General features: G+C 40.1%; 1 protein-coding gene across 1 annotated transcript; it reads left to right on the forward strand.

Annotated features, from left to right (window-relative positions):
* Positions 1-507: 507 nt before the first annotated feature.
* Positions 508-21,510, forward strand: HSF2 (heat shock transcription factor 2). The gene is made up of 13 exons (XM_088140014.1): positions 508-764; positions 7,935-8,043; positions 9,423-9,550; positions 10,174-10,298; positions 10,512-10,587; positions 12,578-12,639; positions 12,735-12,819; positions 16,085-16,245; positions 16,900-17,163; positions 17,759-17,864; positions 18,134-18,187; positions 20,100-20,184; positions 20,415-21,510. Exons 1-13 carry the CDS (start codon positions 630-632, stop codon positions 20,693-20,695), a joined length of 1,671 nt encoding a protein of 556 aa, XP_087996140.1. The 5' UTR covers positions 508-629; the 3' UTR covers positions 20,696-21,510.
* Positions 21,511-21,538: the final 28 nt, after the last annotated feature.

Here is a 21,538-nt window from a genome sequence, read left to right on the forward strand (position 1 = left end):
TATTTATTATACACGAGTTCCCTACGAACACACTTAAATATTTCACTGCTGACAGTCCATTCCAAATTGAGTTTTATAGACAAAGACTAATTACGTCCACTTTAGCTCCTTTGGATTAGATGAGTATAGGATTGCACACGTAAACAGAAGAACGGTGGGCTGAAAGTTAATCTTCAGTTAAATGCCGACGTGTTTTCTCCGCGGTTGCTGTTCTGCGTTGCTATGGTGAACTCTCCATCCACACTGCCAACAGTACACAACCCCTCCCCCTTTTCACCTGGCGCGGGCGGCCCTTTCATTCTTATTAGGCGAACCCTTCCCTCATTGGCTGCCTCGGCTCGCTCTTTTGCATTCCAGTCGGTGGAAATTTCCGTCCCCCGCCGCACCAAGCCAATGGCGAGCCCGCGAGCCTTCTTCCAATAGCAGCGAAGGCTTCTGGCTGTTGTGGTTCGTGAGGGCCGCGCACGTGGTCCCGTTATGTAAAGGGCGGGGTGAAGCGGCTCCCGGCCTCGCGCGTGTGTCGCGAGCCTGCGCAGGCGCGCCAGGCGAGGAGCGATCGGCGCCGCCGCCGAGAGGAGGAAGGACAGCGGTCCGGATTGTCTCTGCTCTGCCCCCTCCGCCTAGCCACAATGAAGCAGCAGCAGCCGGTCATGTCGGCGGCCGCCACGGCCGCCGCCGCCGCCACGGCAGTCCCGGCCTTTCTGAGTAAACTTTGGGCGCTAGTGGGCGACGCGCCGAGTAACCAGCTCATCACCTGGAGCCAGGTAGGCGCTCTTGAGGGAGGCCAGCCGCGAAGTGGGTGGGGAGGTGGGGAGGGGAGAGAACCGGCCTTTTCTTTCTCCCATCTGGCCTGAAAGCCTTGCTTTCGTGGTCATGCCCCCTCTCTCGCCTGAACGGCCCCTCGGGCGGGACAAAAGGCCTGGCAAGAGGCGGTGTAAGAGGAAGGGGGCGTGATCCGGCGTGAGTCACGCTTTTTTCGGGCGAAGGCTTCTCCCAAGATCAGTGACGGGCATCGGATCCTGCGATTCCCCCCCCCCCCCACAAGCTCTCCCCATCAGTCATTTCCCCGGGCCCGCGCAGTACGCACTCGTCCTTCCCGGGAACGAGATCGTCAGGAGGCCTCAACTGTCACATGGCGTTCAAAGCGGACTGCAAGGCCGCCGCGGGATCCTTCTACTGGAAAACATCATTGCAGAAGGGCCTGGACCGGCACGGGCTACGTCTTTGGGGGTTATGCAGAACCAGAGAGGTCCCTTGGTGCCGATTGAGGGAGCCCTGACATGCCCAGTAGTCCTGGGTGAGGAAGCCGATCTATTAGCCAGTCAAGCATCCCTCTTGACACAAGCTGTTCCTGTGGATAAGGAATGTGCATGGAAAAGTCTGCACTTTGTGTATATTGTGCTTCCCTGTAGTGTTAACTCTGTACACAAAAGAGGGTGCTGAAAAGCACTCTCCAATTTAATGTTCAACACTTACTACATTGGCTCCGTGCCCTGAACCTCTGGATGAGAATATTTATTTATTTAAATAATGTATATGGTTGCTCATCTCATAGTAGTGACTGGGCAGCTTTCAAGGATTAAAACAGCAGCTACAAGCAGTGATCATTGACACTTGAGGTAACTAATAAATTCCAGTCATAAAAACCACATCAGCAGCAGAGCTTGCCTAGTCTCTGGGCCCAAGTACCTGGTGAAACAGCCTCCAGGATCTTTAGGATAGACCCAAGGTAACTGTCCTATCTCTGTACAGTTGGCCACAAATGTTCTAGTATGTCTCTGGTAGCTGGAAGAGTTCATTGTTCTATTAGGCTATCAACTGTTTTTCTTTATCAAGTAGGATGTAATTCTGCATTTTCAGTAATAAGTCTCTTCAGGATTTCTCAGTTTATATTCATTTTTCTTGTTCACCAGGTCAGTTTGGCAATTTATTTGAAAGGTTTTTTTTCGCCCAGCAAGCAATTCATCTTAGTGGAAGTCTACTACCATTATTTGGGCAAGACTGAATGTAATCTCCTCACAGTTTCTGCAAGAAAAATGTGTTTGTGTTTGAGAGTTTCTCCTTGTCATGAACAGAAAGTGGAGTTTGTGCCCCACATTCTTCTATTCTGCAGTTTTTAAACTGGAGCCCACCATTGATTGATTATACCTGTATTGATTGCACTTCCAGGCAGATCCACTCATTAAATATTTGCTGGAAGATAAAATTCCAAAATTTATTCTTAGTGGCTAACCTTCTGTCAGTGGCTATTAGAATGAGGAAGCAATTTGCTGAATGAGTGTTGTGTAGGATAGCACTGTACATAGTTATTTTGGGTCACTGTTGTGTTGTATTTATGTATTGTTTTCATGGCCTGTTTTTATTGTTAGCTATCTTAGCTCTGATCTGTTGACTAATAACATTTAAATGGGTTCAGATGTGATATTGCTCTGTCATCAGGAATGTCAGCTGAAGTGTCCTGACTTTCAACTTTGTTTTACTCTAGCAAGAGCTTATTAGTTACATAACTACATACATAATTGAATAAAATATGGTCAAACATAGTAGCTTTGATCACATTAATTACAATGGTTGGGTTCAAACCTCATGGTAAGGAAAAAGCAAACAAATCCAATTAGGGTTGGGTTATTGATAGTAGGTAGCCAAGCTGCTTTTCTATTGGTCACAGAAACAATTTGGGATAATAATGCTATCCCTTACCAATTTGTAAATAGATATCTTCATCAGCTTCATGTTGGGGGGGGGGGACTTGTATAATATCAGTAGGTTCAAGTGTCACAAATAGGGCTTGTTTCAGTAGACCTTTTTGTAGGTGTTGGAATATTCTGAGCATATGAGTGTCCTTGTCTTAAGTCTGATTTAATATGTAGAAATAGTGCAAATGTAGCCTAATTTAGTACTAGGAGAGGCTTCATAGATCAGTATTTGGTTTCAAAATGTTACAGAGAATAGAATGTAACAGTAACAGTTAAGTTACTGTTTTTGTTCTTAGGAATGTGCTTACAAATAATTTCTCGGATATTAAGGGTGAGAGAATTTAGAACTGCATCTGTTCCTGTGTCAAATGATTATGTTTGGGAACCAAGAGATGGTGTAACTGTTGTAAGAAATCTGTTTCCTTGTTGAGACTTTTCAAAGTTGCTTGTTTTTTTTCTCAGAGGAATTATATTAGGGGAAAAAAACATTTTTATGAAGTTATCTTCTACCACTTTTCTTTCTATTTCTGCTGCCATAGGGAATAAGAGGTGTGTTTTATTACTATCAAGATTATTTTAGACCCTGTACAGGTTGGAACAGAGGGATTGGAAACTAGGGCGATCAATTTTCATACATACTCTTTAGATTACTAAAGCAAACATTGAGCAGATCCTAGGAGACACTCATATTTTACATTGCCTTTATGTCATGTCCACTTGCTTGTGTCATCTTATTTATAGCATATGATAAGTTGGGTGTTTAACTTTTTTCTTGATCCTAATGTTTAATTTTGAGGTTAGTCACTAGTAGGTAAAAATAGGCTATTAGGTCATCTTAATAATATAAAGAAAAATAGGTCTATAAATTCTAGTCTTCTAGAATATGATTGTTTCTAAATACCCTTTGCTGGCAGAATCCATAATACACTGGTGTAATAAATCTATATCAATGTGATTTTATGATGGTGCTATTAGTAAGCAACTACAACAAAACCCATACACTGGCAAAACATCTCTGGTATAAAAGTAAAATGCTGATGATCATCTTGTCTCGTATGGAGGGGATATGGACTGAGTAGAGTAATCTTATTGTAGCATTTCTGCACTGTTGACAAATTTCTTCTCTGATATTCATAATGGACAGATGATAGGCAATTTACCTGTATTGCTGTTGGACTATCTGTCATTGCTGCTATGCCGATCCCTTTTGCATATGCTTGATTTTGTTGCTGGGACTGTTAAGGATCACAGCTGTGTTTAAGATTACACTGCCCAAAGATACAGTTCAGGGACATGACCAGAAGAATCTCAAGGTCAAATACTGGCTTGATTCAGGAAAGCCATAATGTTTGGCTCTTCATTTGGATTATATTCATAATATACAGTTGTGTTATAAGCCTCTTGCAAGAATTTAGTTAATGTATATGAAACATCCTGAGGAAGTGGACAGGATCCTGGGGACTGTGAAGGCCTCCACTTGCCATCTTGACCCATGCCCCTCCTGGCTGGTGAAAGCAGCTCGGGAGGTGACATGTGGTTGGATCCAGGCGATGGTTACTACATCCTTGCAGAAGGGAGTGTTTCCAGCTGCTTTTAAGGAGGCATTGGTGCACCCCCTCCTCAAGAAACCCTCCCTGGATTCTACTGTGCTGGACAATTTTCATCTAGTCTCCCACCTCCCCTTTTTGGGGAAGGTGGTTGAGAAAGTGGTGGCATCACAGCTCCAAAGGGTTCTGGATGAAACGGATTATCTGGATCCCTTCCAGTCAGGTTTCAGGCTCGGATATGGAATGGAAACGGCATTGGTTGCACTTATGGATGACCTCTGGTGGGAGCAGGATGGTGGAAGTGTGACCATCCTTGCTCTCCTTGTTCTCTCAACGGCTTTCGATACCGTTGACCACGGTATCCTGTTGGGACGGCTCAGGGAATTGGGGGTGGGCAGCACAGTCTTGTGCTGGTTCACCTCCTTTCTCCAGGGCCGATCCCAGTTGGTGGTGTTAGGGAGCGAGAAGTCCCATCCTCGGCCTCTCCTTTATGGGGTGCTACAGGGTTTGGTTCTCTCTCTGCTCCTTTTCAACATCTACATGAAACCGCTGGGTGAGATCATCCGTCATCATGGGATGAGCTATCATCAGTATGCTGATGATACGCAGCTATACATCTCCATCCCTGGTGAAGTAAGTGATGCCGTGGCCGCCCTTTCGTGGTGCCTGGAGGCTGTAAGAGTCTGGATGGGGAACATGCTTCAGCTGAACCTTGGTAAGACGGAGTAGCTGTGGGTTAATGGCTCCTCTGTATCTGGGATTTTGTCATCTTTGGTGCTGGATGGGGTGGCACTGCCCCAGACAGACCCAGTGCGTAATCTGGGGGTCCTTCTAGACTCATGGCTCCTGCTTGAAGAGCAGGTGGCAGCCGTGGCAAGGAGGGCCTTTGCACAACTTCTGGTTGTGTATCAGTTATGCCCTTTCCTGGATCGGGATGCCCTTCGAACAGTCACTCATGTCCTTGTTATCTCCCAGATAGACTACTGCAATACGCTCTACATGGGGCTACCCTTGAAAACTATCCGGAAGCTACAGCTGGTCCAGAATGCAGCCTTACGGGCTATTGTTGGAGCCCCAAGGAGGGCCCATGTAATGCCTCTGCTCCGCGAGCTGCATTGGGTGCCAGTTTGCTTCTGGGTCCAATTCAAGGTGCTGGTTATCACCTTTAAAGACCTACATGGCATGGGACCAGGTTACCTAAGGGACTGCCTCTCCCCTATGACTTCAACCCGTCCCACCCGATCACACACAGAGGGCGTACTTCGGACCCCCTCAGTGAAAGAACTTTGATTACCGGGGTCCAGAAGGTGGGCCTTCTCTGCGGTAGCCCCCGCTCTTTGGAACATTCTCCCCCCGGAGGTGCAATTGGCCCCCTCACTCCTGGCCTTCCGTAAGGCTTTGAAGACCTGGTTCTGCCACTTGGCCTGGGATGGGGAGGGAATACCTCAAGCATGGGGATGGCTAGCCCCATAGAGGCCTCCTGTCTTCAGCCTCAGATTTTTCATCTTCTTGGACTCTCCTTCCCCTTTTTAGTAATGTTTTTAACTGATGTTTTATGTATTTATATATATTTATGTTTTTAATGTTTGTGAGTCGCCCAGAGTTCCCCCATTGGGGGGAGATGGGCGGCTGAGTAAATAAATAAATAAATAAATAAATACATTTTAAACACTTTAAAATGATCTACACACCTTTTTTTTTCTTTTCTTTTTTTTGTGCTTTCAAGTCAGTGTTGACTCCTGGCCACTGCCTGCAGTTTTCTTGGCAAGATTTTGGAATTGGTTTGCTATTGCCTGCTTCTTCCTGGGGTTGAGAGAGACAGAGTGACTGACTCAAGGTCATCCAACTGGCTTTGTGCCTATGGCAGGAATAGAATTCATGGTCTTCCAGTTTCTAGTCTGATGGTTTAACCACTACACAAAACTGGCTGTCATACACACATACGTATACATAATAAAGTCTGTGCAATTGAAAAATTGATATCTGGCAATTTGCTAGAGATACTATAGCTGCTATTTTAAAACAGTTAAAAATAAATTGCTTATGTCACATATGCCAGGCTATGGCTATATCAATCCAAGGCCCAGTTGGGCTGTAATATTTGATGTGGCAAGTCTCCTTATACCTTCCTTTCCATTTTTTGTAAGTAATATACAGTTTCTTCATATACCAAAGCGTTGTCTGAGCCTTACAGTGATTTTATCTCCTCATTTCTTACTTCTATTATCCAGTGTTTCCTCATATTTTGCTTTCTGGTCCACCAGTTAATTTGTTTTGGTTCCTTAGCCAGCTGTTCTAGTACATAATTTGCTGTTAGATCCTCTACGTTCTTAATCAACTTGCTGTTCCCTTATTCTTAGTCCATTAATTAGGCTGAATTTTTGCTTAGACACCTTGCTTTATCCTTCATATATTGGTTTTATTCTCCCATTCCAAACTGTAGTTTTCCTCCTAGATTTATTCACGTACAGTGGTACCTCGGGATACGAACTTAATCCGTTCCGTGACTCTGGGCGTATCCCGAGTTGGTCGTAACCCGAAGGAAATTTCCCCATAGGGTTCAATGTAAATCTGGTTAATCCGTTCCGCCCTCTGAATTTGGTCGCACCCCGAGGCAAATTTCCCCATAGGGTTCAATGTAAATCCGGTTAATCCGTTCCGCCCTCCGCCCGAATTTGGTCGCAACCCGAGGCAATTTCCCATAAGGTTCAATGTAATTACCGTTAATCCGTTCTGGCGTCCACGGACCACACGGAAAGCGGCCGGGCGCGGCGTGGTGCGGCGCGAAAATGGCCGGGCGCGGCGCGAAAACGGCCCGGCGCGGCGCGAAAACAGCCCGGCGCGGCGCGAAAACAGCCGCGGACCACGCAGCAGGGCCGGAAAAACAGCCGCGGACCACGTGGCATGGGCGGAAAAATGGCCGTGGACCACGTGGCACGGGCAGAAAATGGCCGCGGACCACGTGGCACGGGCGGAAAATGGCTCGTACCCCGAGGCGGAGTTCGCAAACCGAGGTAAAATTTTGGGGCCAGAGCTGGTCGTAACCCGAAAAATTCGCAAGCAGAGGCGTTCGTATCCCGAGGTATCACTGTATATACATTTATTCACACGTATATTCCCTTTTTTCATAGTACCTGAGAATCATATTCCCTGATGGTCTGAGTTACTTATCTCACTACACAATTGATATTTCCCCAATTGAATAAATAATCCGAAAGGAAAAAAGCATCTTTTCTAGCTTGTCCCCTTGCCATTACTGTGCCGCCATCATCATTCTTCACATTCTTCCCTGGACACGTAATAGCAACAAAACAATAGAAACAAGTAGAAATAATAAAGATTATGTGTTTTAGAACCAGCCAATTATCCTGTAACCAAAATTCACTTTGTTAGGCAGTCATCACATAGTCAAGCACAATATTAAAGTGTCCTGTAAATTGGTCTGAGTTGATGTCATTAATGCATTCGTGACTTGCCTCTTCGAAATTCCATGTTAATCTTGTTCATAATCTTAACTATTTTCAGTGACAGCTCTTTGTAACTTTGATATTAATTATATATTTTTTTTAATTAGAGGTTATTTTGCATTTTAAAGAATGCTTCAGTGAGAAGTGATTTGCAAATATTTAGAAAAATGTTTTTCATTTTATTTAGATGCCAACCATAATTGTGTATGATTTCTTAATTTCAGAATGGCCAGAGTTTCCTCGTATTGGATGAACAAAGGTTTGCCAAAGAGATTCTTCCAAAGTACTTCAAGCACAACAACATGGCAAGCTTTGTGAGACAGCTAAATATGTGTGAGTTTTTTTAATGTTATACAGAATTACTTTTTAAAATCTACACTTAAAAATATAGAACATTTTACACTATTAATCTTGAAGTAGGTTCATTTTTTTGTTTTGCACTAGTACATTCTATCAGTCATTCAGATTAAATTGTGATCATGAACGCAAACAATTTTCTAAGGAATGTAGTTGCTGTCTTTCCTAGGAATTGCATTTGCTGTAAATTTTCAGTGCCCAGTGTTCTTGATCCTCTGAAATACTAAAACCAGGGAAGGATAGTTAATTTTTTTTTATGTTTTGTATCCATTATTGAGTATTATAGCTGCAGAACTATGAAAAGACTTGATTTTTTTAAAAAACATATCTGTAAGCATCAGTTAGGGAACATATTTTTTTCACAAGAATTTTGAGGATAAAATTCTATGATATTGATAATCAGTATCACCTTGGAAGGTTAGGTTTTGCTCTGCTGTAGCAAGGCCAGTTTATCTCCCAATTTTGGGAAGAAAATCTATTGAGTACATTATGGATGGATTTATCATAGTCTTCATGCAAGTTGGCAGAATACCTAGATTGAATTGGAAAGGAGGCAGTTTCTGCTGATTTCCCTCTGTCCTTGTAATCTTCTATACCCCACCCCCTAAAAAAAATCTATTCTAGAAGGCTAGGGCATTCTTTGGAATGTAGAAAAAGATAATGAGAGAATGGGAATTGATTAAAATCCATTTCTGTTCCCTTTTCATCAGTATGAGTGTGCTGAGTGGAATTTTTTGGGAGAAAGTTCTACTGGTTGGCTAAAATTTCAGATGAAATCCATGGTAGTAAATTTAACATCAGTGCAGCTTCCTTGCAAAAATATTATATTTGTTATATTATAATAACTGCATGCATTTCTTATACATATTTAGAACTTTATGCATAGTTTCTGTAGCTTACCACTGTTTAGTATATTGTGTCATTCTTATTTTTACTTCCAGATTTAGACTAACTGGCTCATAGCTAGCAGAAGAGGTGAACTATATTTTCATAGTATTTTTTTTAATATCAAATTGCAGTATAGTAAAAAAACTGCTGCATGTATAATTGCCCTGTATTTCTCAGAAATAGAGTAATACCTGTAAAACTAGAAGGGAAACAAAGAGATCAGGCACTGCTTCCTATGTTTCTCATTTGTCTTGTATAATGATACCGGCTTCTGTAGAAATTGAAAGTACATTTAACAGAATGGATTTTGGTGATAGCGAAAGATAGAGCTGTGAGCATTAGTGAAACTGTTTAGCCAAGAATTGCAAAGTTTGTTACATTGTATGTTTGGAAATTTTCACTGTTGAATGAGGACTGAAGCCTTGAATATTCCAGTTGATTTTTGCATTGTGGATATAATTTTTCAGATGGTTTCCGTAAAGTGGTCCATGTCGACTCTGGGATTGTTAAATTGGAAAGAGATGGCCCTGTTGAGTTCCAACACCCCTATTTCAAGCAAGGACGGGAAGACTTATTGGAGCATATTAAAAGAAAGGTTAGTGAAAAATTTTATAGAACATTCTTTTTCTCCATACAAACTTTTGCCAAAAATCACCTATATTAGATATCTCATAGTCATCATACCACTTTGGAATTCATTTCTGAAACAAATTTAAGTTTCTATTTGCGCATTGTAATTACCTGTCCTAATCTTGCAGGAGACCTATTTCAAGCTACAGGTAGTCTTTGCTTAACAACCACAATAGGGACCAGAAAATTCATTGTTAAATGGGTGATTGTTAAGTGAGTCGCACCTGATTTTAGAACCTTTTTTGCAGCGGTCATTAAGCAAATCACCCTGGCTGTTAAGCGAATCACACACTTCCGCATTATTTTTGCTTGCCGAAAGCTGGCTGGGAAGGTTGCAAATGACAATCACATGACCTCACAATGCTGCAACCATCATAAGTGCAAGCTGGTTGCCAAGCTCCCGGGTCATGATCATGTGACCATGGGGGTCTGCAATGGTCGTAAGCACAAGAACCTGTTGTAAGTCCCTTTGTTCAGCACCATTGTAACTTGAACAGTCACTAAATGAATGGCTGTTAAGTGAGGAATACCTGTATTATCAAGATGTATATTATTACTCATTTGTATCTGGAATGTTTATTGTTACAGGTTTCTTCTTCAAAGCCTGAAGAAAATAAAATTCGTCAAGAAGACCTGTCTAAAATTATAAGTAGTGCTCAGAAGGTTCAAATTAAACAAGAAACTATTGAATCCAGGCTTTCTGCACTGAAGAGGTAAATACATAATCGTTTGTGTGATGTAACTTCATTGATTATGAAAACTGGGAAAATTGGCCTTTTAATATCAGACATTTTAACATGAAAATTTCTAGTTTAACCTTAAAATTATCTGTATCATATTAGTGATTGTTAATATTATCTTTCAAGATATATTTCTAAGTATTCACATGCAAACACTTTAATCTAACTATAAATGTCTTGAAACAGAGAAAATGAATCCCTTTGGCGGGAGGTAGCAGAACTGAGAGCAAAACATCTGCAGCAGCAGCAAGTTATTCGGAAGGTAATTAATTTTTCTCAGATTCATTTTCATATATAATCTACAGTGCAAAGGAAAACAAAAAATGGCTTTAGTGAAGATAACACAAATTGGTAGATTAAATAATTTTTACTGACAGGAATTGGAAGTAAGAATTCAAGCAATTGGGAATCTTAAAAACAAATTAAAATGGTATTTTCCTGGGGTAAGAGAGGGCAAAAAAAGTTTAAATCACTGTTTGAGAGCACAGTTGTATGCAGCTATAAAGATCTTTGATGATATCAGTTTGTTATATATTAAAATGTTAAAATTAATCTACTATATATGGATTAATAATTTGAGAATCAGAAGGCAGAATCAAAATAAATTTATGCTGTTCTGTTCAATATGCACTAAAGATGCATATGAGCAAACCTTGTCCAAAACTGAACTGTCCATACAAAATAACTCAAATGTTGTATACGATGATTAGTTCTTTGGAAAAAAAATCTTTATGTAACAAAAATGAAATTGCAACCACTGGAATGTAATATTAATTTTTCATAAGACTTCTCCCAATTCTAAATAATGACAACTACAACAGCCTTAAAGCATTGTGTTTCAGATTGCAGCAGTAGGAAAAAATCCTATCTTTGTCTCTTCAGTTATGTGGGGTGGGGGGAGAAATATAACCTCACTACTCTTGGACTGACTGGGTTGCATCCATTTTGTTATTTTTTATCAATACAATAAGTTCTTAAGCACTACCCTGTGTATCCCAAAATTAGCTTTGAAAATTTGGGATATTCTCCAGAATAGATTAGGGTACATATGGAATGTGTATGGGGAAGGAATGTGAAGTGTTATTACTTCAGCAGAAATACATTTATATAACACGAGATGCTTTAGGCTACAATGTAATGTAGGAATTATTTCAAAGCTGTTCTTACTGGCGACCCATCAACTGCTCATTGCTGAAACCCCAGCTCAAGATATTGATGCAAGTGCTATAGTTGTGAATGTTGATATTATTAAGAAAATATATACACAAACAGAAATAAACAACACAGATAACTTTCTAAAAACTATAATGAATATAGAAAAAAGTAGTTCCTTGCTTGCCCCAAATGGCAAAATATGTAAATAAATAAAATTGAGTATCATCAACATACTGGTGATCTTTCCCAGCAGCTTCATTCATGTACATGTTAACAGGGGCAAGAGATTCAATCCCTGTGGAAGCTGACAAAGGAGCATCCATGGAACCAGCCTTTTCTCCCCCATTACTATTAACTGGAACTACTTGTTTTGGAAGGAGTGGAACTACTGTAAATTAGTGTCTCAAATCTCCAACTATAGTAGGTAGTCTAGAAGGCTCCTAAGAGGTTAAGTAGGACCAAGAAGGCTGTGTCCCCCCCCACCCCATAGCTCTTGACAAAGGGCATCTACCAAAGCAATCAGTGCTGTCTTGTTCCCACACCTAGGATTGATTAAAAGGGTCCATATAATCTGTTACCTCTAAAGCATTCTGCAGCTGGAGCCACATCACTTTTTCAACAATCTTCCTAAAAGAGGAAAATTGGAGAGACGACAATAGTTACCTAATATTGCTTGCTTCAGGGAAGGTTTCTTCAGAAGGGACCACACCATTATCTCTTTAAAGTTATCAAGGGACCAGAGAATGTGTTCAGCTTCCTGGACCAGCTACTGTCACACATCCAAGCCCCCTGAAGCAGCTAAGAATGACATAGTTCCAAAGTGATATTGCTCATGCCACAGAGCACCCTATCTTATGTTATCTAAGTCTGCAAGCTGGAATGAATCTTGAGATATAGGCTTTGATATTTGATAATTTGCTGAAGAAATTTCTGTTTCGTTTTTGCAAAACTTGGTTAACAATTTGTTCTCTTATGTACAAGAAAATTAATTTCCAATGCAAGTTAACAAATTTGGTTAAGTTCAGACTTATTTCCATGGAGATAAGTATTTTTGTTTGAGATTGAAATGCAACAGAACATTCTGGTTTTTTCTGTAGATTGTGCAGTTCATTGTTACTCTCGTTCAGAATAATCAACTTGTGAGTCTGAAACGCAAACGGTAAGCTTATTTTTGGAAATTCTGGAATAAGATTTTTTAAAAAGAACCTGCAGCTTTTAAGACTGAATTAACATATTTTATTTTTTCTGATTTAGCCCACTGCTTCTGAATACTAATGGGGCTCCAAAGTCCAACTTATTTCAGCAGATAGTCAAAGAGCCAGCAGAAAACAAACATCATGTGAGTTAATTTTAAAGTATACTTAAATAAAACAGTGAAAGGTTACTACCTTAGTGGAACTATCTTAATGTGGCTGTTTGAGACACAAGTGAAACGCAGTTTAAAATGAAGTTTTGCTTTACACTGAGAAGGGGAGGTTAGTGATTGCAGTTCTAAGCAGAGACTTCCAATGAGCCAATTTGTCTGTAGACTAGCAAGATTATGGCAAAATCCAAGTTGTGCAGATGCAAGTCACTTTGCATGGACAGACTTCTTCCTCCCCGCTGTTCTACGTATTCCCTTAAATCTGCCCTTGAACTTTGAATTCTCCATGACCGTTTTTCAAGATGCAGGGAATAGAGGGCATCACCTTCCCTATCGTTTTATCAGTAGAAATGGTTTCCACTGGAATAAACATGCCTGGATTCTACCCATTTTGTTTCTTTTCTGTGACCAGTCCATTTTTTAATAACACTGATGGCTGGTCCAAGTTTGGGCCCATTATTTTGTTTTTAAGAGAATACAACACTTCTTTCCTCTGTTGAATATGAGAATTCTCCTTAAACTATAATGGCATGAATTACAAAGACACTAAATAATGGTTTATATTAAACCATAGTATACCATGCAATGCAAAAACCTTAGTTCCAGTAGAGAGAAAATTATAATGTAAAGATCATAAAGTTCATTATTTTTGTGTGTGTGGCATGTTTCCATTTCCCTAACTAAGGTTTTTGGTTTCTTGGTGTCTTGCATAATACCCATAAATTCTTGGGTTAAAAATTAATTGCTTTTTTTTTTTTTGGCAGTTTAAAAGACAAATTTAAAAGGGCAGTTTTATATCTGGTAAAATGTTAGTTCGATTCCAGTAATCAAAACTGCACCACCTTTACAAGAGGGAGGTATTGATAGGCTTTAGTTAATTTTGATGGTTGTAGCATATAGAAACCTTCAGTACCATAAGCAGAAACCTCAGAAGAGTCTGTTAAATTAATGGCATAGAATGTTAAGAGATTGAAGCTTTATTTCAACCTGGAACTGGAATCCCACTATCAAAGTTTCGACTCAGTGTGAAAGACTTTGCATATAATCAGAAGTTCCTCGTTACAAACATTTCAACTGTACCCCTGGAATTTACAGTGGGGCAAAAAAGTATTTAGTCACCCACCAATTGTGCAAGTTCTCCCACTTAAAAAGGTGAGAGAGGCCTGTAATTTTCATCATAGGTATACCTCAACTATGAGAGACAAAATGAGGGAAAAAATCCAGAAAATCACATTGTCTGATTTTTAAAGAATTTATTTGCAAATCATGGTGGAAAATAAGTATTTGGTCAATATCAAAAGTTCATCTCAATACTTTGTTATATATCCTTTGTTGGCAATGACAGAGGTCAAACGTTTTCTGTAAGTCTTCACAAGGTTTTCACACACTATTGCTGGTATTTTGGCCCATTCCTCCATGCAGATCTCCTCCAGAGCAGTGATGTTTTGGGGCTGTCACTGGGCAACACGGACTTTCAACTCCCTCCAAAGTTTTTCCATGGGGTTGAGATCTGGAGACTGGCTAGGCCACTCCAGGACCTTGAAATGCTTCTTACGAAGCCACTCCTTCGTTGCCCGGGCGGTGTGTTTGGGATCATTGTCATGCTGAAAGACCCAGCCACATTTCATCTTCAATGCCCTTGCTGATGGAAGGAGGTGTTCACTCAAAATCTCATGATACATGGACCCATTCATTCTTTCCTTTACATGGATCAGTCATCCTGGTCCCTTTGCAGAAAAACAGCCCCAAAGCATGATGTTTCCACCCCCATGCTTCACAGTAGGTATGGTGTTCTTTGGATGCAACTCAGCATTCTCTCTCCTCCAAACACAACGAGTTGAGTTTAGACCAAAACGTTCTACTTTGGTTTCATCTGACCATATGACATTCTCCCAATCCTCTTCTGGATCATCCAAATGCTCTCTAGCAAACTTCAGACGGGCCCGGACATGTACTGGCTTAAGCAGGGGGACACATCTGGCACTGCAGGATTTGAGTCCCCGGCGGCGTAGTGTGTTACTGATGGTAGCCTTTGTTACTTTGGTCCCAGCTCTCTGCAGGTCATTCACTAGGTTCCCCCCATGTGGTTCTGGGATTTTTGCTCACCATTCTTGTGATCATTTTGACCCCACGGGGTGAGATCTTACATGGAGCCCCAGATCAAGGGAGATTATCAGTGGTCTTGTATGTCTTCCATTTTCTAATTATTGCTCCCACAGTTGATTTCTTCACACCAAGCTGCTTGCCTATTGCAGATTCAGTCTTCCCAGCCTGGTGCAGGTCTACAATTTTGTTTCTGGTGTCTTCGACAGCTCTTTGGTCTTGGCCATAGTGGAGTTTGAAGTGTGACTGTTTGAGGTTGTGGACAGGTGTCTTTTATACTGATAACAAGGTCAAACAGGTGCCATTGCTACAGGTAACGAGTGGAGGACAGAGGAGCCTCTTAAAGAAGTAGTTACAGGTCTGTGAGAGCCAGACATCTTGCTTGTTTGTAGGTGACCAAATACTTATTTTCCACCATGATTTGCAAATAAATTCTTTAAAAATCGGACAATGTGATTTTCTGGATTTTTTTTCTCATTTTGTCTCTCATAGTTGAGGTATACCTATGATGAAAATTACAGGCCTCTCTCATCTTTTTAAGTGGGAGAACTTGCACAATTGGTGGCTGACTAAATACTTTTTTGCCCCACTGTAGCTGTTAATTGATGTCACTGGGATGTCAGGAAAGGTTGATCACTGCTCCTTGTGTAGTGAATTGTAAATAGGAATGTAGCTGGATGAGGGATGGAGGAAAAGAGACAAATAAAAGATAGACAGAACCATCTCATCTGTAGCTTGAATTGAGAAACTTAATGTCTCCAGGACAGAAGTGAGAACTACTAATAAACACCATTGGAAGAATCAAATATTCTTCCTTTGGTAGTTGGGATTAGGTGCAAGTGTGTTCACTTCCCCTCCCCCAGAATCCACAAATCGAAGAAGAACCTCTGTGTACAATACAGTATTTCTTTTACTCAAAATGCTACTCTTAAATGATTTAAAAATAATTATCCTGTTAGAAAGCATATTTCAAACAATTTTTTTAGTATGGTGTTTGAACTAATGATTTCTAAATCAATTTCAAATACATTCTGAATGTAGTCCTTTTAATTGTTTCTCATCCACTTTGAGGAAGTGATATTTCTATCCTTATTTTCTATGTTTTATCTTTATGTCTTATGCAATTATGTTATTACAGCTTGTAAATGGGCAGGTTTCACACAACAGGAATGATGGTTTAAAGCAAAGAGAACAACTGTCAGATGACATTATTATTTATGACATCACTGACGATAGCGGGGATGAAGAAAAGGCTCCTGTTACTCCAGAAACCAGTGATGACACTGTTTCAGACTCAAAGTAAGAAACACCTATATGTTACGAGCATAATTGCAATTTTGGGCAATCCTGCATTGATGCCTGCAGTTGTACTTTTATAAATAAGTTATAAGAATCCATACATTTTCATTAATATAGGAGTGCTAATATCTGGCAAGTGTTTCAGATCCAGATCATATCAGTCATAACAACTAGTAGCAAATAACTATATTAAAATTACTAATAATCCTGGCTTGCTTTGCAGAGCTGTTTTGGGAATTGCTAACCTAAAAAAGCTGGGTTTCTGTTTTTCATTTTGTTTTGATTTTTGCAGCAAAAACAGTAAAAACTCTAACAAATATATTGTTGAAAACGCTTTGTGGATCTAATGAAATGGATTTTGATTTTTTTTAAAGAAGCCTACACAAATATACATTAGTTAGTCTTTAAAGTGTCACATTATTTAAGAAAATGTGCATTTGAATGTGTGAAATTACATCTGTTGTGTAAGTCTCTAGTCTCCCTACTGTTACCACCCCAAAAATATGTTGAACTTCTGATTATTCAGAGGTGAGTACAGAAACAGAAATGCTGTCTAACACCACATGCGGAATACAATTTCATAGTTTTTCTTTATTTCCAATCAAACTGCAAAAGAAAGACTTTCTTTTCTTTAATCTTATGTTTGCATTGCAGCTATAGTCCTGACATTGTAATAGTAGAAGATGATAATGAGGATGAATATACTCCTATAATTCAAGAAAATACAAATGCTGAACCAGTTGGTATTTCATCTGATGAATCTATGAGTCCTTCCACTGATGGTGCAAACCCATTAATGTCTAGTGCTGTTCAGTTAAACAGCCAATCGACTTTAACAGCAGAAGACCCAGTCTCAATGATGGATTCCATTCTTAGTGAAAATGGAGTAATCTCACAAAATATCAACCTTCTTGGAAAGTGAGTTATGTGTTACTTTCTTTATGTTATTTTTAGTTTTAAAGTTCATGCACCATCTTATCTCCCTCTTTTAAAAACTTTTGCATTGGTACATATATTTTAAATATGCTTATTATTTGTTCTCCTTTTTGGAACAGGCTAGATGCATAAGATTCCAATCTGTTTACCATAGAATCTTGAATTCTGAATTTGGTGGTTTTAGTGTAATTGGGTTGTTTGAATCCACAATAACAAACATGTATTCTTAGTCTTTAAATTCCTAAATAATTAGGGTTTTCTGTCAAATCAATTTCCACGGGCAATATGTGTCTCCATTCTTGATAAATATCATGGATCACTTACAGATTAATTTCAGATAGTCTGGGTGGTTGTCTCTAGGGCTTTATGTAATTGTATTCATACGCTGCTGTCCTTGAATTTCATACTTTGTACCAGCTGATACTTTGGAAACTGGAGAAAAAAAAAATCAAATATTTTTACATTTTATGGAAAAGAGCATCTTTTTCTTAATTTTATTTTAGAAGTCCAAGGTGGCAAGTAGGGAACAACTTACTGCTCAAAAAGCTAGGGTGTCATGGACTTCTCTTTCTTTTAGGGTGGAACTCCTGGATTACCTTGAGAGCATTGATTGCAGTTTAGAGGATTTTCAGGCCATGCTTTCAGGACGGCAGTTCAGCATAGATCCAGATCTTCTGGTTGATGTAAATATTGACTGCTTTTTGGGGGCCTTCAGTTTTATAAAGTAAAAAACTGTTCTATTTTTTAAAATATGCTAAGGATCTATATTAATGCCAACTGCAAAGTTTAACATTTCAGAGAAAACAAAAAAAATAGTTTGTACTTAAGTTTTCTGAAGAATATTTCTAATATAGACATTTTCAGAAAAAAAATTGGTGTAGTTTAAAAATAGCCAACTTTTTATTTAGAATGTTTTTTTTTAAAAAAAACATGTATATTTTGTCTTGTTCAGCTTTTTTCAAGTTCCGTGCAGATGAACCCAACAGGTCATATCAGTAGTACAAAAGTAAGTTTTACATTAGCACAGCAGTGAAATATGTTAAAACAACAAGTTCATATTTTAAAAAATCTGAATCTTAGCAAGGTCATAATTTAAGACTAGTTCAAACTGTTTGTTTGAATTGCCATGCTTTCTAGTACTGGACTCTTCTCAACCTCTTTTTACATTACACATGCTTACTAGTTTCCATGTTCTGTATCTTGCCTGTCTAGTACAGCCTTACAGGAATGTGCTGCAATTGCATAGCAATGCTTCTAGAACTATCAAAGTAGGGAGGTGTGTAAAATGGAGAAATTATTTTGGTTTGAACCTGGAACAAACTATTATGTTCCAGAAGCTCTGCCATACAATTTCAGGTGACCCACAGTTTGGCAGTACTGACACCCTGAATGAAGTTGTTGTTTCAAGTTTCAGATGAAACACAATCTGGATGGGCAAATTGGGCAAAGTTCCTCTCTCTGCACCTTACTTTAGCAGCTCCCAGCATTGCACATCCCACCAGCCTGCCTCCCATGCCACCTTTCCAAGGCCTTTTCTTTCCTCCTTTCCTTCAGCCACTGCCAGTATTCCAGCACAGCATATCCCACTGGCTGACCCATATCTCACAGCCTTCCAATAACCCTCCTTTTCTCCCTGTCTTTCCTCCTCTGCCAGCATCTTGGCTTTTCCCCTCTTCATTCCTGTAAACCATTTCTGCTCATACCAAAGCAGCCCTGTTTTGTTCCATGAATGGACCAAAATACCCCAAATATGTATGTTTCGGTTCAGGATCAGACCATCCAAAACAAGCTGCTCTGTGCACAGAATGCTTTGCACATCCTAATGTAAAGTATATATGTGATTGAAATAAAATTACTCTTTGTATATTATAGTATTAATGTCCCAGTCTGTTTTTCATATGTGTAGAGGAAATACAAATAAAGGGCTCTAAAATTCCAAAACTTTACTCCTAAATACATTGCTGAATGTTAGCTTGTCACTGTGTTCTATTGTTTCTTCTAGCTATAGCATCTCACACCTTTCTGAAGACTACTGCAGAATACAGGTAGTCCTCGGTTAACAACAGTAATTGACTGGAATTTCCATCGCTAAGCGATGCCATCATAAAGCACGATGTTACATGACCGCATCACTTAGCAATAGCAATCCCAGCAGTCCCCATTACCATCATTAGGCAAGAATCGTGGGTCGTTAAGCAAGGACCTCCTTGAGACTTCCTGCCAGCTTCCAACAAGCAAAGTCAATGGGAAAGCCGGCAGGAAATCACAGGTCCCAGGTGGCTTGCAAGTAGACCAGTGGGCAGGTAAGTAGCTGCTGTTGCCCAGTGCAGGCACAGCCAGACACGGGGTGGCTGCTGCTGCGGGTGGGAGGGCACTCAAGCTGCTCTACACTCCACCACTCCATTGCCCCCAACTCACCTTCGCTATCTTCTTCCTCCCGTTGTTTTCCCCCTTTTGCAAGGCAGCTGCTGGCTGTGTGTGATTTCAGGAAGGCTGCATGTGGCCTTGGGAAGAAGGTGTCACATGGCCAGCAGCTGCCTCGTGAAGGGCCAAGCTGGGTGCGCCTCATCAGCAGCGGAGGAAGAAGACTGAAGGTCAGCTGGGAGCGGTGGAGCACAAGGCAGCAGAACACAGGGCGGCCAAAAGGGCAGAGATAGGGGGAGATAGATGGGTTGGAGGAAGTTGAAGCACACCCTGTGGTCATAAATGAAGGCAGGTTGCCAAGCACCCAAATTTTGATCTTGTGATTGCAGGGGCATTGCAACGGCCGTAACTTCAAGGACTGGGCATAAGTACCATTCGTCCAGTGCCGTCATAACGTCAAATGGTCGTGGAACAAATGGTCATTAAGCAAGGGCTACCTGTATTTTACTTTGATAGATTCTGTTCTCATTTTCTTCATCTCATCTTTTTTGTAGGTGGAAACAAAGGGAATTGAAACTATGAAAAGTAATAGTCCTCAACAAGACTCACAAAATGTGCCTAATTCTAACCCTAAAGCAGGTGACTATGAGTTTTCATACTGTAAAATTGTTTGATTGTCCAGTGTTCACATTTTATAGAAATTAGTTTATTTTTAGATATGAACAAAATGCAATTGTCAATGTTTGCTGATAATGCTCTATATTGAACATGTTTTATTTTTGTTCACTTTCATTCTGTAAAAATACACAAATGATGTTTGTGGGTGTTTAAAATAATTACTTTGGTTTGGCTTATTTCTTCTACTGTAGATAAACAGCTCATTCAATATACAGCCTTCCCCCTCCTCGCATTGTTTGATGGAAACCCAAGCACAGCAACAGAGAGTACACCAGAAACTGCAGCTTCTGTAGATAAGCCAATAGAAGTGGATGAACTCCTTGAAACCAGTCTGGATCCTCAACCAACCCAAAGTAAACTTGTTCGTCTGGAACCACTGACAGAAGCAGAAGCCAGTGAAGCTACATTATTTTATTTGTGTGAACTCGCTCCTGTGCCAATGGACACTGATATGCCATTGTTGAACAACTAACCCAGTATGTTTAAGACAAACTATTTATTTAGGCTGTGTTTGGGGGTCTATCTTTTGTAAACATTTTGTGAAAGCAGCTAATGGGGACTTGAAAAGATTCTATTGCTTCTACAAAATCAGAGCAGTTTAAATATTTACACAAACCATCAACAGTTCATTTACACTAGTTCATTATACTTGTGCTGTTGTACTTGGAATTACCAGCTATCTTCTGAATACATATAATCAGATGCTCTGTATTAACCACTGTGGTATCTCTTGTTCACTTTTGGTCCTAATGTATGACTGATGCAAGTTTTTTGATTTTTTGATGGGGGTCATGGACTTCCAAGTTTTATTCATTACTTTTTTATTTTTACAACTTTGTTTAAATAAAACTGTTAGGCAGACCAGAACTTAATGTAACGTGTCACTTAGCCTCCAATCCTTTATTTAAGCACTACATATTATTTAGGGACATAAGAGTGCTGCCTGCAGAGGAGAGGTTGGGAGATTGGGAGATTCTCTCATGCTCTCAGCCTGGGGTTAATCTTTTCCACTAGCAGTCCTGAAAAGAACTCTACATGAAGATACTTCTGGTTATGGGATAGAAGAATCTACCTAGCCAAAAAATGTAGCTGGATTTTCACCTCAGACATACAAAAATCTATGTCCTAATAAGCCATTTCTTAGTGGATCATCTTCCCTTTCCATACCAACCCTGTTGCTGGAAGGTTGGAAAAATGTTTCCAGGCATGTGGCAGAAAATAGAACCTTTATCTGAACTTCTGTCTGCAAATGCAACACTACATATACAGTAGCTTCAGTTTTTGTGTGTTTAAAATAGCTTTAAAGAAATGGAGG

Source organism: Python bivittatus, unplaced genomic scaffold, assembly GCF_059951505.1.
Source record: "Python bivittatus isolate LINGU-HERP-01145 unplaced genomic scaffold, Pbiv_v1 ctg000020_np1212, whole genome shotgun sequence".
In the NCBI taxonomy this organism is placed as follows: domain Eukaryota; kingdom Metazoa; phylum Chordata; class Lepidosauria; order Squamata; family Pythonidae; genus Python; species Python bivittatus.